The 16,579-nt window shown below is 40.4% G+C and overlaps 1 protein-coding gene across 1 annotated transcript in view; it reads right to left on the reverse strand.

The window, feature by feature from the left end:
• LOC124803230 (4-coumarate--CoA ligase 1-like) overlaps nt 1–16,579 on the reverse strand; it is a 96,547-nt gene that overhangs the window by 58,066 nt on the left and 21,902 nt on the right. The window contains exon 3 of the mRNA XM_047264409.1: nt 12,240–12,525. Coding sequence (XP_047120365.1) covers nt 12,240–12,525 — 286 coding nt within the window. The remainder of the gene's footprint in view (nt 1–12,239; nt 12,526–16,579) is intronic.

Here is a 16,579-nt window from a genome sequence, read left to right on the forward strand (position 1 = left end):
TAGAGGAGGGAGAAACGGGACAGACTAAGAGGGAGAGGAGGTACTGGACTTATAGATGGGTATGAATTCATAGGAGGAGAGAGATATGGAGAACGAGATTGACAGAGAGAACAGGGAGGAGGTGATGCACAGAGAAGGGGAGGGGGGGATGGGATGGACAAAACGAGAGGGTGAGGAGATGGATAGAGGTGTCCTTAGGACGCTGATAGAAGGCAGTGAGAGATATACAGAGAGGGCAAAAGAAGGTGACAGGCAGATGAAGTTGGGGAGGGGAGGGGGGTTGAAGGAGAAGGATGGAGAGTGTGTGAAGAAGGTGAGAAGCAGGAGGCGGGTGGAAGGTGTAGATGAGGGAGTGGGAAGGTCGATACTGAAGAGAACAATATGGACAGGTGAGAGGAAGATACGAGTATGACTGGGGAAGAGGGCAGAGTAACTAGTCAGAGAGATGGACAAGGAGACAGAGACAGAGAGAGGGATAGGGGATGAAGAGGCGGGCTGAAATGGGACCATGAGGCGAATAGAGATAGGGGAGGAAGAGATAGATGCAGAGTGTTGCAAGGAAGGGCTGTGTGTCAAACAACTATGTGAGTGAAACTGCAGGGAAAGGCTACTTAAATATAAATCGTGAATGGATTAAAGGAAGAGAAACCTTTACTTATCATAAAGAAACAACAGACATTATGACAAGCTTAAATCATATTATAATATGTACTGTGCCGTTTTAAGCAAAATTCCCTTTGTATCAAGTGAAAAAGTGAATTTGCGCAGCACCAAGAATACAGTAAATAGAATGAGGCAGAATAATGAATCTATTAAATGGTTTAATTTCTTTGAAAGTAAATAATTAACTAAAGAAATTTTCTGTCAGTAACAGACAACATTACATACCCTACGTTTTTGAGAAAAGTACTACATATAGTTTGGTAGAATACAAACACATCATAATATCAAAACTTCCAAAAATTAATTAACAAATATTTTAATAGTATTTTTATAGATAGTCTGCTTATTGCAACAATTTTTCTAGAAACTTGAGGTAGATCACGTACATCTGACTTTGTAACCACCTAATACTGAAAGACATACTCAGTACCAAACACTTAGGACCTAAAAGACAATTAAGTGATAAGGCTATGTTTATCTTGACATATAGAAGAAAGATTAAGGAAAGGCAAACCTACGTTTCTAGCATTTGTAGACTTAGAGAAAGCTTTTGACAATGTTGACTGGAATACTCTCTTTCAAATTCTAAAGGTGGCAGGGGTAAAATACAGGGAGCGAAAGGCTATTTACAATTTGTACAGAAACCAGATGGCAGTTATAAGAGTCGAGGGACATGAAAGGGAAGCAGTGGTTGGGAAGGGAGTAAGACAGGGTTGTAGCCTCTCCCCGATGTTGTTCAATCTGTATATTGAGCAAGCAGTGAAGGAAACAAAAGAAAAATTCGGAGTAGGTATTAAAATTCATGGAGAAGAAATAAAAACTTTGAGGTTCGCCGATGACATTGTAATTCTGTCAGAGACAGCAAAGGACTTGGAAGAGCAGTTGAATGGAATGGACAGTGTCTTGAAAGGAGGATATAAGATGAACATCAACAAAAGCAAAACAAGGATAATGGAATGTAGTCTAATTAAGTCGGGTGTTGCTGAGGGAATTAGATTAGGAAATGAGGCACTTAAAGTAGTAAAGGAGTTTTGCTATTTGGGGAGCAAAATAACTGATGATGGTCGAAGTAGAGAGGATATAAAATGTAGGCTGGCAATGGCAAGGAAAGCGTTTCTGAAGAAGAGAAATTTGTTAACATCCAGTATAGATTTAAGTGTCAGGAAGTCATTTCTGAAAGTATTCGTATGGAGTGTAGCCATGTATGGAAGTGAAACATGGACGATAAATAGTTTGGACAAGAAGAGAATAGAAGCTTTCGAAATGTGGTGCTACAGAAGAATGCTGAAGATTAGATGGGTAGATCACATAACTAATGAGGAAGTATTGAATAGGATTGGGGAGAAGAGAAGTTTGTGGCACAACTTGACCAGAAGAAGGGATCGGTTGGTAGGACATGTTCTGAGGCATCAAGGGATCACCAATTTAGTATTGGAGGGCAGCGTGGAGGGTAAAAATCGTAGAGGGAGACCAAGAGATGAATACACTAAGCAGATTCAGAAGGATGTAGGTTGCAGTAGGTACTGGGAGATGAAAAAGCTTGCACAGGATAGAGTAGCATGGAGAGCTGCATCAAACCAGTCTCAGAACTGAGGACCACAACAACAACAACAATGGCACCACAATACTGGAAGCAACAAACATGAAATGATTATGGTTTAGTATGTTTTGTAAGGTCACTAAGATTTTTATGTGAAATATGATATTCTCATGCCAAGGTTAAAACACTGTGGAAGTGTAAATACATCAAGCTCATGGTTTTTAACTTACTTACATGATGGAAAGCATAGTGTATCATTTCGTTATCCATCTCAAGAAATCAGTTGTGACTTACCATTGAGTTTCGTTTTGAGTTATCCATTTCTTTTATATATATATATATATATATATATATATATATATATATATATATATATATATATATATATATATATATATATATATATATTCTAGTTTGAATTGTTTCATCATACGACACGATTATACAAATCTTAATTATCTGCAAGCACCAAACGTGGGATTAGCATTGAATACTACATTGAATACTAAGTGAAATTCAGTTTGTCACTTAGAATTCCATCAGCTACAAAAAAAACCTCTCTTCAGGAAATGAAGTATATGATGTACAAAGCGTAATTCCTTCGGAATCTCGATGTGAAAGGGCTTTCCCTAGTATATCCAGACACCTTCGCTGAACTACGTTTGTAGTATACATGTTTACTCGTAGAGATGGTTTATATATATAGAAGAATAATTGTTTTGGGTGTAAACTTAGAGGGACAGTGTTTTCACAGTACAGAAGCGTGTTGTAAGTATTATATCTGGAGTTCCAGAACATTCCGCAGTAATTCCTTTGTCTAAGTCTTTATACACTGAAGAGGGAAAGAAACTGGTACACTTGCCTAAATGTGGTGTAGGGCCCCCGCGAGCACCCAGACGTGCCTCAGCACGACGTGGCATGGACTCGACTAATGTCTAAAGTAGTGCTGGAGGGAACTGACACCATGAATCCTGCAGGGCTATCCTTAAGTCCGTAAGAGAACGAGGGGTGTGGAGATCTCTCCTGGACAGCACGTTGCAAGGCATCCCAGATGGGCTCTATAACTTCCATGTCTGGGGATTCTGGTGGAAAACGGTAGTGTTTAAACTCAGGAGAATGTTCCTTGAGCCACTCTGTAGCAATTCAGGACGTGTGGGGCGTCGCATTGTGATGCAGCAGTTGCCCAAATCCATCGGAATACTCACTGGACATGAATGGATGCAGGTGATCAGATAGGATGCCTACGTACGTGTCACCTGTCAGATTCGTATCTAGACATATCAGGGGTTCCATATCACTCCAACTGCACACACCCCACACCATTACAGAACCTCCATCAGCTTGAACAGTCTAGCGCTGACATGCAGGCTCTATTGATTTATGAGGTTGCTTCCATACCCGTACAGGTCCATCAGCTGGATACTGTTTGAAACTAGATTCGTCAGACCAGGTAAATTTTCCAAGTCACCATCAGTCTATTGTCGACGGGCAAAGGAGAGACATAAAGATTAGAGTCGTGCAGTCGTCAAGGTTACACATGTAAGCCTACGGCTGCGAATGCCTATTTCGATAATGTTTCTTTGAATAGTTCGCACACTAACACCTGCTGGTGGCCAGACATTGAAATCTGTAGCAGTTTGCGTATGGGTGGCACTTTGGTCACGTTCAACGATTTTCTTCAGTCGTCATTTGTCCTGTTCTTGCAGGATCTTTATCCGGCCGCAGCGATGTCGGAGATTTGATGTTTTACCCGGTGCGTGATATTCACGGTACACTCGTGAAATGGTCGTACGGGAAATTCCCACTTCATCGCTACCTCGGAGACGTTGTGTCCCATAGTTCGTGTACCGACTATAATTCCACGTTCAAACGTACTTAAGCCGGCCGCGGTGGTCTCGCGGTTCTAGGCGCTCAGTCCGGAACCGCGCGACTGCTAAGGTCGCAGGCTCGAATCCTGGCTCGGGCATGGATGTGTGTGATGCCCTTAGGTTAGTTAGGTTTAAGTGGTTCTAAGTTCTAGGGGACTGATGACCACAGATGTTAAGTCCCATAGTGCTCAGAGCCATTTGAACCATTTCAAACGTACTTCAATTGTGATAACCTGTCATTGTAGGAGCAGTAACTCAGGTAAGAATTACGCCAGACAATAGTCTCATACAGGGGTAGGCGTTGCCGATCGCAGCACCGTATTCTGCCTATTTACGTATCTCTGTATTTAAATACTGCCTATGGCATTTTCTTAGGCGCACCAGTGTAAAGTGTATATTTGCACAAAAAATACCCTTTCTAAATATAATTAAAGTCTGGCTAAGAATACCATCCAGTGACTGCCAACCCATTCTGTGAAAACCACACATTACTAGCATTATCTGTTTCAAGTTTCAGATGATTCACCCTCTATATACAAATTCGTCCAAAATATATATATATATATATATATATATATATATATATATATATATATATATATCATTGTTGGAACTATTCAAAATACGATATCTTGTAAACGAGTCGCTGTGGAACAGAAAACAGTAACATTTTAATGTACCTTTCTTTTATTTGTTAATGTCATTTGGTATTTTTCCGTTTAGAAATGTGTAAGTTTGCGCAAAAATTCACTTTCCATGTATTATTACGATCTGTTTATTGGCTAACAAACGAGCATCTGATTACCAATCCAAAACTGCACGTCAATAGTGCTTTCTATTTCTGCAATGTTTACAGTGCAAGTTATATATAAAACTTGCACTGTAAACATTGCAGAAATAGAAAGCACTATTGATGTGCAGTTTTGGATTGGTAATAAGTTTTATACATATATGTATTTCTGCAATGTTTACAGTGCAAGTTTTACATATATAAAACGTTAATAGAACCCAAAATATCCTCTAGAAAGATATCAAGGCGTTACCATTTGCACAGAAACGAATGGGGAATCTTGCTGTACATGTATCCAACAAGTACTTCCAAAGATTTTACTACAGAGGGAGGCCGTAGAAGGAGAAGAAACTTTTACTTTTAGGTAATACTGCCAAACAAGTTGTTAGCTAGCTGGCAAGTAATCTCCAAACATCCCATTTTTTTTTTTAATTTTACATTTTCAGAACTGTAGTAAGCGACGTTGCATACCACATTACATTCCTTAACCCTTTTTTGTTCAATAAGATTTCCAGGCAAAGAATCGTAAGGATATGCTTTGAGCTCCTGGGCTGTCTTCAGAGGGAATCATAATTCTTAATTCGCGGTGTCGCGGCATACGAAATTTTCGAATATGATCCCTAGAGGAAACGCTGAAGTCGGCGAGGAATAGCAAATTCCAAATTAAATGGATGTTAGTTTGTTGACAGATCGTACACAAGAATTTGTGCTCCCGTTCAACTAGTGACCGACCAGCGTTTTTTATAGCATGTCGCGGAAACACTCAGGAAAACCGATGGCACATGTGCGACAAGTCATTGCGCCACAACAGTGAGAATTACAAGAAATGAATTTTCTGTGGGTCCACGATTCACTTGTTCTCTGGATATTCGTCCCTGTCAGTTCTTTACATTCCGCCCAGCATAGAAGCCACTTGAAATGGTGCCACTTCGATACTTTGAATAATATCCAGAAGAGCGTAATCAACGAGCTGAAATATACTTCACTATTACATGAGGAATTGCAGTTTATTTACAGTAGCTTTTCCTTTAGATTCACATGAAAGAAAAGAAAAAAAATCGATCATCATAAATCAGCAGTTCGTCGTCAACAAAACTTTATATCAGTAATAGTTGGCAAAATGAAGGTGTCACGGATATAGCATGTGATATGTATAAAATTCTTTCAAAAAATATGAAATCCTCGCATGCTGATTAGTGAAGCAATATATTTCTCATATATATATATATATATATATGTCAGTGTCTCTCAAATAGTAACCAAATATGTGCTGAAATTAATAAGCTTGAACGTTCGAAATCTAATTGAAATATATGTTTGAGGAAGTAACTAATAAAGGGAAAATATGCAAATACTTCAGTCTTGCATGTGATTCTAGTACAGATACAGTTACGACGGCTCAGATTTCATTTCTGGTGCGTTATTGAAGAAATTGAAGAAATTATGGGATATTAGAAGACTTCTTGGCGGTATAACTACGACAGATTACACAAAGAACGGTGCAATTAACGATTTTGTACGAATAAATTACTTAATTACAGCTGGTTTAATAAGAGTGTTTAGAGGCACATGTCCGTAAACGATGGGCTTCAACAATTATTTGGTAGCATTGATTAAGAGGGAATGGCATTTAACAAGTTATTTTCCACTCATAGCTTACTGCATCAAGAAAGTTTGACATGCCACATTTCAAATAACAGATTGAAGGATGTTATGAAAATCGCCATAAGCAGTATAAAATTCATTCGTGCGTGTGAACTTAATCACCCTAAATTTTAAAGAACTGCTGAAGGAATTGTGAGCTTGGTACTTTGATGTCCTACATACTGCTGTCAGATGCCTAAGAAAAGGAAAAGGGATCGAATGGTTTGTCAATTTCAGATCTGAAATTATTTTATTCTTACAAGACAGCAATAAAAACTATGCTGAACTTATTTATGATGAATGGAGGGCACTTACAGCTTTTCCGTCCAGTATTATACAAAAATTCAACAAACGTAGTTTGGAATTCCAAGGACGAAGCAAGATAATCGAACACATGACAAACAAAATATTTGCATATGAAGTCAAACTGGAAATGTAAATTAATGGAATTCAAGAAAAACACTCGCCTAACTTTCCAACTGCTGCTGTTCTGCAGTCTGACTTAACTGACCCCGAAGGATTTACCAAGATATGGCTCTGAAAGAATATTTTGAAGAAAAAGAAAGCATATTTGCAATAGGAAGAAATTCTTGTAGGACACCCCAAGCTTGTTGAAGATGATGATCTAAAATTATTTTGCCAACTTGGGTTTTATAAAACTTACTTTATAAACGAAATAAACGAACATCAACACGACAAACAGCTTAAAGCTCTATCTACAGAGTATCTTTAAAAGCAAGAGTGAACTGTATTTTTAAGAAGAGTGCCTAGCAACAGTAAAAGTTTAAGAGCCTGTACGTATTTAATTTTGACACTGTTTCTTCATTCTACCAGTCTGAAGATTCGTTTACGAAAATTAAAATATATTACTTGAAAATACATGTCTCAGTCGGTTGTCCCGACATTTAAAAATCGCAGTGAGGATTGCACGCACTCCAAATGACGAATATTTAGACGAAATAGCCGAAAAGTAAATTACGGATATAATTAATAATATTTTTAATTTTGTACTTAAGTTTGTTTTGCAGTTAGAAAAATTAAAAGCTCACTTGCATGAACTATGGCTTTCTTTCCCACCAGTGAAACCACATGAACATTATAAGACTCTGCAGAACACGTGAAATTAATTTTGATAAGGATGAGGTGGACTGGACTCCGCCAGACAGGGCTCTACATTCTTTCTTTTAGTTTATTGAAAATTCGTCTTCAGCACTTTGTGTTGTTCTCTACACTCTCATACTTGGTGGCCGTTATTTTGTGTAATTCTATCATTTCTATTCCCGAATTTTGCTCATGCTACCACAACGATCATTCCATTCAGCGCCAGCATTTGATTCCAGTGAAAACATTACAAACATTTAATTGTGAAAACGGCTAGTGGCAATTTAAAATACTTATTGCCTACGTTGGAGGATTTTAATATCACAGACATGGTTAATCATTTTCATTAACTGCCCAACAATTTCACTCGACGAAGGAGACAGGCTCAGCCAGTAGTTGCCAATGGTAAGTACTTACTGTTTAGCGGTTTCGAAGATAGGTTCCCATTTTTAGCTATTGTTAACCTTTCATAGCTCCTGAAGAAGCGTAAGTTATGTATATTCGAAACCGCTGAAGAAAACATTCTTACCATTCGCAGCTGTTGGCTGTATCTGTCTCTGTCGTTGAATGGAATACATATTGGAGGAATTACAGTAAGCGTGCAAAAAGTTGTCTGGTTACCACAGGAGCAAGGCAGGGTGTAGGGGCATATACATTTGTCATTGCGTGATAAGGGGACGTGATAGGCGGAATGCTTTCTTCTTTGTCTTCAAGTGGCTATGGCATACTTGTTTTTTTAAACGAAAGTAACACAGATTCGTGAATGCGCGTTATAGAGGCAGTTATCATCATGTGCAGTAAGTATTTCCAGCATGGAATATGAAACTAAATAGATGCTGTGTTAAGGAAATGCAATGAATACATAAAAATCATATTTACAAAATTTTCGATAGTGTCTCATATTGCCTAATGGTGTTATTACTCAGTTAATTAATCCCTCACAGACACCAACAACACGCCACTTTGTCAGGCAATTTCAATTTTGGGGTCGCTGAGGGTGGCACTAATGTGAAAGAGAACAGTCGACACGACCTGTTCCGAGTGGTGCCGAATGTAAATGTTCAGTTCTTGCTGGCGGGAGGTGTATTTATCACGCACTTACTATAGCTAGTCTATTAAGGGCTCAGAATACACTAATTTATGTAACTTACCAATTTTGGCTCCAGAGCACTAGTGTGCATTTAGTCGAAAGTGTCCTAGTCACACTGAAAAATTATTTATGTTGGCGCCAACATTTATTTCCATTTTCCTAGGCGCTTGACGTTTACGGGTTGAGGAAAGTCAGGGTGCTCCACTGTCTTCATTTCTGTTCAATAAGACTGACTTTTAAGATGCACTGTAGAAGCTGCTGATTATTTACCTACACAGACTCCTGCGAGAGAATTGACAGCACATTCCTTGGGGACTCATCAAAAATGCTGTCAAAACAATGCCCCTAATGGGATTAATATTGACAGTTCGAATTGAACACCCTTTGAAGTTACTGGTTGTATTAAGTTTGTCTGTTTCCGTTCTACAGTCCTACCTGAAAAAAACATTGCGGATGCACACGAAGAGGCGTATCAAGAGCGTAAAACACCATGAAGCTCACGAATAAAACAAATTCTATTCCACATCAAATGGATTCGCAATTGCGAATAACGACTATGATCAGCCGTAGGATGGCCGTGAATCGTGCACTGATATGCAAGTGATAAGGCGACCGCTCGCGATAAGCGGGAAATCCGGGTTCGTTTCCCGGTCCGGCACAAATTTTCATTGTCATTCCGTTCTACAGGCGATGGTAGTTCTTACTCGAAGTTGCGAGTTCCTTTGATGTCTTTCGTAACGCCTGTAGTCACCGCAGTGCCGGTTCCTTTGATATGCATATATGCATGTCTGATGGAACTTTGCATCGTAATCAGAATAACACAGGTACTGCAATATCGTAGATTCTGTTCCTACGATCACTCAAATTCAGTGTGTTCTAACGCCCACATAAAATCTTTTTGTGTAATAGGGCAAAGCATTTGCATCCATCTTTCACCCGAATTACGAAAAACTTCACAGAAAAGCAAGTGATGTCATTTGAGGTGTATGGAAGAAAATCTCTTGACTAATGTAAGCCTACGATTTATTCCTGCAACCATGAATGTCAATTTCCTCATACAGCTGTATTTTAAAATTTGCTTTGAGTTATGCAACATAGATTTAGGACGGCCGCGGTGGTCTAGCGGTTCTAGGCACGCAGTCCGGCACCGCGCGACTGCTACGATCGCAGGTTCGAATCCTGCCTCGGGCATGGATGTGTGTGATGTCCTTAAGTTAGTTAGGTTTAAGTAGTTCTAAGTTCTAGGGGACTGATGACCACAGATGTTAAGTCCCATAGTGCTCAGAGCCATTTGAACCATTTTGAACCATAGATTTAGAGACTACACTCTCCCTTCTCAGGGTAGCAAAAGGCTATGGTCACCAGATAAAAAAGTAGAGTATTATAAGTACCACAATTGTCGCCTAGAACAGAAACGTACCATCATTAAGTCAACCAAAATGTCAGATTCAACGTCCAACACAGTAATCTGCAGCAGCAGAAAGATGACTAATCTATCTGTCACAAAGGTATGGGTAAGTGAAAGAACGGTCCCGGATTGGTACTGCAAAAGTTAGTGATGATCACAAGAAAACTCAGACTGAATCTGGTGGTGCTTTAATTGATATGTATATCAGAAATAGATATTACTTGCAAACAGCCATCATACAACAAATCCGTTCAGAAGTAGGGAGAATAAATGTCATAGCCCTATTACACAGCTGTTGCTTCAAATTCTAATCGATATCCAAACAAAAGTAACATCGACACTTTGAATGAATTTGGAAGTAGTCAACGGTGACAGTTTCAATCACCTTTTTCAAAGTTTGCAATTGTGTATTACACCCAACAGACTAATTTGAAGGAAAATTAAGATTTTTGTTTGTATCTTCTTGTTTAATACTATGGTTTACCGACAGTCTTAGAAGCATTTGGTATTTCTTGCAATTATAACACCATATTTAATTAAAAGCTTATTACATGACATGTGATATCTTCCATGTGAATGTAAATGTCGTATGTCATTATTTTCTGCTCAGTTCCACGGGTTATTTTCAGCCGACATCTAGAAGGGTGTTCGTCCTCTGCAGTCACTGGCCATTTTCCATGCGGATGTGTTTACGTCAGATGACAATGACGACGAGAGTAGGGTGAGGGTGAAACTCTGTCAAGTCTCATAGACAGCTCTTCCCGAATAGCACCTGAGAGGCCACCTGCCTCAAAGTCTCCGTACGACGGACGCATTACCATCAAGATACAGTGTCACATACTTTCACTTCATAAGAAATGGTTCAAATGGCTCTGAGCACTATGGGACTCAACTACTGTGGTCATAAGTCCCCTAGAACTTAGAACTACTTAAACCTAACTAACCTAAGGACATCACACACATCCATGCGCGAGGCAGGATTCGAACCTGCGACCGTAGCGGTCGTGCGGTTCCAGACTGTAGCGCCTTTAACCGCTCGGCCACTCCGGCCGGCTCACTTCATAAGACTCTGCTGAGAAGTTTGGGATTTAACACAGAACACTAGCGAATCGACTGGTGAACACTAACTTTTTCCAATCCTTGGCGGTCTGATACACCAATCAGTGGTAACAATATGAAAGAAGAAACATTCTGGGTTACAAAACCACTGTGTTCAGAATTTGGTATTGATATAGATTTTAAATACATGGGAAAGCGCTCCTAAAACACTGCTTACCTCCTTGTCGATCTCCATCATACATGCGTGCGTTAGCGACCCTCGTCTACAGAGGCAAGTTGTCTTTCCGAATCTTCTAATCGTCGTGTCTTTACCAGATATGCGGCGACATCCTCATCCATCCTTACCAGATATGCGGTAACATCCTCATCGAGCCGATATTGATGCATCTCACAGTGTAAATACTTTGGAGGCGGAAATGGAATTATACTTTTTGCAACCAAGATTGTTTTTGCTCTTTCATACTGGTGATCAGGAACTTAACGACACCACCAACCCCTTCCCTTTGCCGGCCTGGTACTAACGGCGAACTGGCTTATCTCCGAGTTGAGCTCCCCCATATATCCGTTTGTTAGCGACCTCGTCTACAGAGGAGAGTTGTCTTTCCCAATCCTCTAACCGTCGAGATCCGTGTAGCAGATACTTCCTCTCGTCGTTTCCTTACCAGATATGAGGCGACATCCTCATCCATTCTTACCAGATATGCGGTGACATCTTCATCCACTAAAACGGAATCGAGCCTACATAGATGCATCTCACAGTGTAAATACCTTGGAGGCGCAAATGGAATATTATAGTTTTGCAACCAAGATTGTTTTTGCTCTTTCTGGTGATCAGTAACTTAACGCCACCACCAACCCCTTCCCTTTGCCGGCCAGATATTAACGGTGAACCGGCTTATCTCCGAGTTGAGCTCCCCCGTACATCCGTGCGTTAGCGACCTCGAGTACAGTGGTGAGTTGTCTTTCCTAATCCTTAAGTTGTCGAGCTACATACAGCAATCATAACACAACATGTCTAGCTTACTGGCATAACTACCAACAATCAAACTGCTAAAGTGTATGGTTAATCGTCTTACTTGAGAATGTGTATTATTAGAGCAATATTGCGACGAGGTATCCGGATGACCTTGGGGTGTCCCGTGGTCCCAGACGTGAGAAGTGCGACCGCGGGGCTCATGTTGTCTCCCTGCAGCCCCTGGGCACTCCTCAGCAGCAGCTGTTGGGCATCCGGTACGGCCTTGGCAGTCCCCAGCACCAGGAGTGGGCAACCAGTCGGCCTGGCGGCTGCAGCGGACTTGGTGGTCGGTGGTTCGCACATCACTGCTGCGGGGTTCAGCTCCTGTAGCACTCGGCGCAGGCTCTCTACCACAAAAAGGAAACTGTTACACCGCAGATTTCCACGGTAATGTCAAGAAGCATGAGGAATCTACTAGACTGAGTAAAAGAAGTTGCCCTTAATTTAGAAAAAGTTTGATGTTCGGCTATCTATACAAAGGTGAAATATGGACACAACTAATCTTTGGCAGTAGCATGCATAGTACCACAAAGATTTTATGTTAGCAATCTTAGGAAAATGGCTTTCATTAGAATGCATGGACCAGAAGGGGTAAAGGGACGAATATTTGCGTTTATCCTCCATTGGCGATAAGGTCATTAAGGCAATATAACTCGGGAATGGCAAGAAGCACAGTATACCATTCTGGGCCCAAAGAAGCCTAGGCATCACTGTGATACTTGAAAGGGCTATTAGACAATTTCAGTAGAGATGAATATTAATAATTTTCTTTGTTTCTTAGATCTTTGGTTGAATGTAGTAGTGTGCGTGATGACATTATTTAAGAGCCCATACAAGGAATCACCACAATCTACCTTAGGTAAAAAAAAATGCCTTAGATGAGCATCAGACGACATCGGATTTTTGAAATAGTAGAGTACGAAACTGGCATACATGACCATTTCAGAAGGAACACGAAGTACAATAGTTGGTTCAGTAGATGGAAGGGTGACACAGGAAGTTGGAAAGTTGGATGTCATTGCACTGGTTACTTGCACTACACAGCGCAATGTCGTTTCAATAGACTTATAGTTGCGAACTGACAAGGAGAAAAGGACAAAATTGTTGAAAAACTGTACATTAGTCGTGGCTCTACCCACCACATCACTCAAAATATGCTACGATGTCACAGATCTTCTCCAAGCTAGATAACACATCATGTTACACCTTCTAATAACCCTACCACAACAAAGGTCAGCATTTTAATAACGACTGTGGTGTTGCTCACGCTGCTAAATACTGCATTTTCGGGTAACAACAGTCAAATTATGTGGCAGGTGTTATTAGAGCACAGTTAATAAAGTCATTTCATGTTATAATCAAAAAACTAGGCACTCATCTTTTTGTGTTTCCCATGCTGGTCTCGTCGTAAAATCATGGCTCAATCGTTGAAATCTAGGTGGTTATGATTCCAAGCTCGGATGCAAAGAGGCCTAGGTTTTATTCTGCTATATTCAAAAGTTTTGTAGATGCGCTTCACAAACCATCCTTGAAGATTACACTTTTGCTGGACAATAGTGATGTAAAAAAATAGTCAACACCCCGATATTAAGTTTCACTTCCTTTTAATTGCTTTTATTGCAATATCACGTAAACACAAAGCATCACTTTACAATACAAAACATACTTGAAAACATCTTCCTCAGAGTCACTGTTAAAGTTTACATTTTATAAGTGGACTACAATACGCGTCTTTCCAACATGACGTCCAAGACTTGACCTTCTCAAGGTCCGACTCTCTAGCAGCTTAACAACTAAATAACTATCGCTTACGCGCCCAAAAATCAGACTTACAAGTACGTCAAAGATCATAGTGACCAAAGAAAGAATACACATAGGAATAATATCATTGGAATATAAACATATCGATGTATCACAAATGAAATCAAATCTGAATGTTGTCTCGTAAATATGTCAACTACTTTGCAGAAACACAGTAGAATATTACGGGTATCGAGAGGTGTAGGAGAGGTGCCGTAATGGTTACGTAATTCAAGTACCATTACACCCTGAAATAAAAGGACATCATTTGGAGAATCATTAGGATGCCTGTGAAAACAAGTCCAACTTTATAAGACTAAAGACGATGACTTGAAAAATTGTCACAGGGATATGTTCTGGTATGCAGTTCTTTCAGTCGAAGATCATAGAAAGGTTAATAGCATTTACTATCACTGAGATTGAAGAAAAATCTTACAGCTTAGTCTCATTTGGGCCTGGAATAGCACATTCTGATTTATATGGAGAGGCGAGAAAACGTGCAGGTTGTTGTGCTCTGGCATTCCGTTATATTATAAGATTGTGGAACAACGCACAGTCGTATTAAGTTAGCGACCTTGCTTTTCAGTATCTAACAGGTCCTCCTTATTCAAGTGAGCCATCACAAAATAACAAAGGTGCATGGGAATCTTGAAAAAGGTTTGGAGTCTTGCGAAAGAGCAAGAAGTGGTCCACAAGTCGTTATGCAATCAGCCTGAAAATTTTACTTACGTTTGGAAGCCAGTAATCGAACTTTGGCACGCTAACTTTGATCACGTACGACCCAGCTTCAATGCAAGACCTGATCACTTTCAAAGCCTCACTTCAATTAGAGAATACCCATAAGCATGGAAAATAACTTTAGTTGTAGCTGTTTAACTATATATTCCCCCTTTATGTAACATTCGTTTAGTGTTCGTTCTTGTTTATCGCTATCATTGTACTCCATAACATTCCTATTTTCAGTTATTTCTATAGTTTCATACTGAATCAGTTTTTAGTGTTACCTCTACGAATGCACTTGCTCTCTGGAGTTTAAATTTTTAATAAGCAATGGCTATGTGAATCTCAAAAACGACAAAAATATCCAAAAGCGCAATTTTATTTTTGCATAGGAAAGTAAATAAAAATGTTTGATTTCACCTTATTGGTAACCTCATAATTGATGGCTGACACATTCAGTGTTTTAGCCATATAAGTGTTGGTGAAGTGAACCCAGCCACTGCATAGTGTAATCTGCTAATAACTATTCTCATTATTCAATAATAACACCCTGTATATAATGGTCCATTTCTGCGAAAATACCGCTGCACTATGGGCGAAATTTTTTGATATAAATTATATTAATTTATTTCTAGTACTTACGTGTCAAGCTGTCTGTATATACAAACATCAAAAACCATTTTACACCACCCCTGTTTCTAGAACTCCCGAAGACAGACGTTGACTGTGGATATTGTTTCACAGACACAGTCCCTTTGACTGTTCAGAGATGTCACTAAACCCGCTGAAAGATATAAACAACCACGCATGAGCTGCGCCTATTAGACGGAGGTTATCCTACAGCCGATCAGTTCCAGTCATTCCTACAGGAAGGAGGTACACGACTCGTGTTGTCTGTAGTTCAATCATCTCTAGACAGTCAATGCTGCGGGTTGATTGCGTCCGCATTGTTACTTTGTTCCAGGAACGGCTATAAGCGAGGGAAGTGTCCAGGCGTCTCGGAGTGAACCAAAGCGCTGTTGTTCGATCTTGGAAGAAATACAGAGAAACAGGAACTTTCATGAAATACCTCTCTCAAGCCGCCCAAGGTCTACTACTGCAGTGGATGACTGCTAACTACGGATTATGGCTTGGAAGAACCCTGACAGCACCGCCACCACGTTGAATAACGCTTTTCGTGCAGCCACTGGACGTTGTGTTACGGCTTTAATTGTGCGCATTAGGCTGGATGATGCGCAGCTTCACTCCCGACGTCCATGGCGTGGTCCATCCTTGCAACCATGACACCATGCAGCGTGGTACAGATGGGCCCAACAACATGCCGAATGGACCATTCCGGATTGGCATCATGCTCTCTACACCTATAAGTTTAGTATATGCTTACAACCAGACAATCGTCGGAGAAGTGTTTGGAAGCAACCCGGTCAGGCTGAACGCATTAGATACACTGTACAGCGAGTGGAGCAAGGTTTTCTGATGTTTTGGGGTGGCATTATGTTGACCCGACGTACACCGCTGGTGGTCATGGGAGACGTCGTAACGGCTGTACGATAAGTGAATGCCATCCCCCGACCGATAGTGCAACCATATCGGCAGCAAATTGCGAGGCATTCTGCTTCTTGGACGATAATTCGCGCCCTCATGGTGCACATATTGTGAATGACTTCCTCCAGGATAATGACATTTCCCGAATAGAGTGGTCAGCATGGTCCCCAGACATGAACCCTATTGAACATGCTTGGGATGTATTGAAAAGGGCCGTTTATGGGCGACGTGACCCACCAGCCACTCTGCGGGATCTCCGCCGAATCGCCGTGGAGGAGTGGGACAATCGGCACCAACAGTGCCTTGATGAACTTGTGGATAGAATGCCACGACGAA

This window comes from Schistocerca piceifrons, chromosome 6 (genome assembly GCF_021461385.2).
Source record: "Schistocerca piceifrons isolate TAMUIC-IGC-003096 chromosome 6, iqSchPice1.1, whole genome shotgun sequence".
Classification (NCBI taxonomy): Eukaryota; Metazoa; Arthropoda; class Insecta; order Orthoptera; family Acrididae; genus Schistocerca; species Schistocerca piceifrons.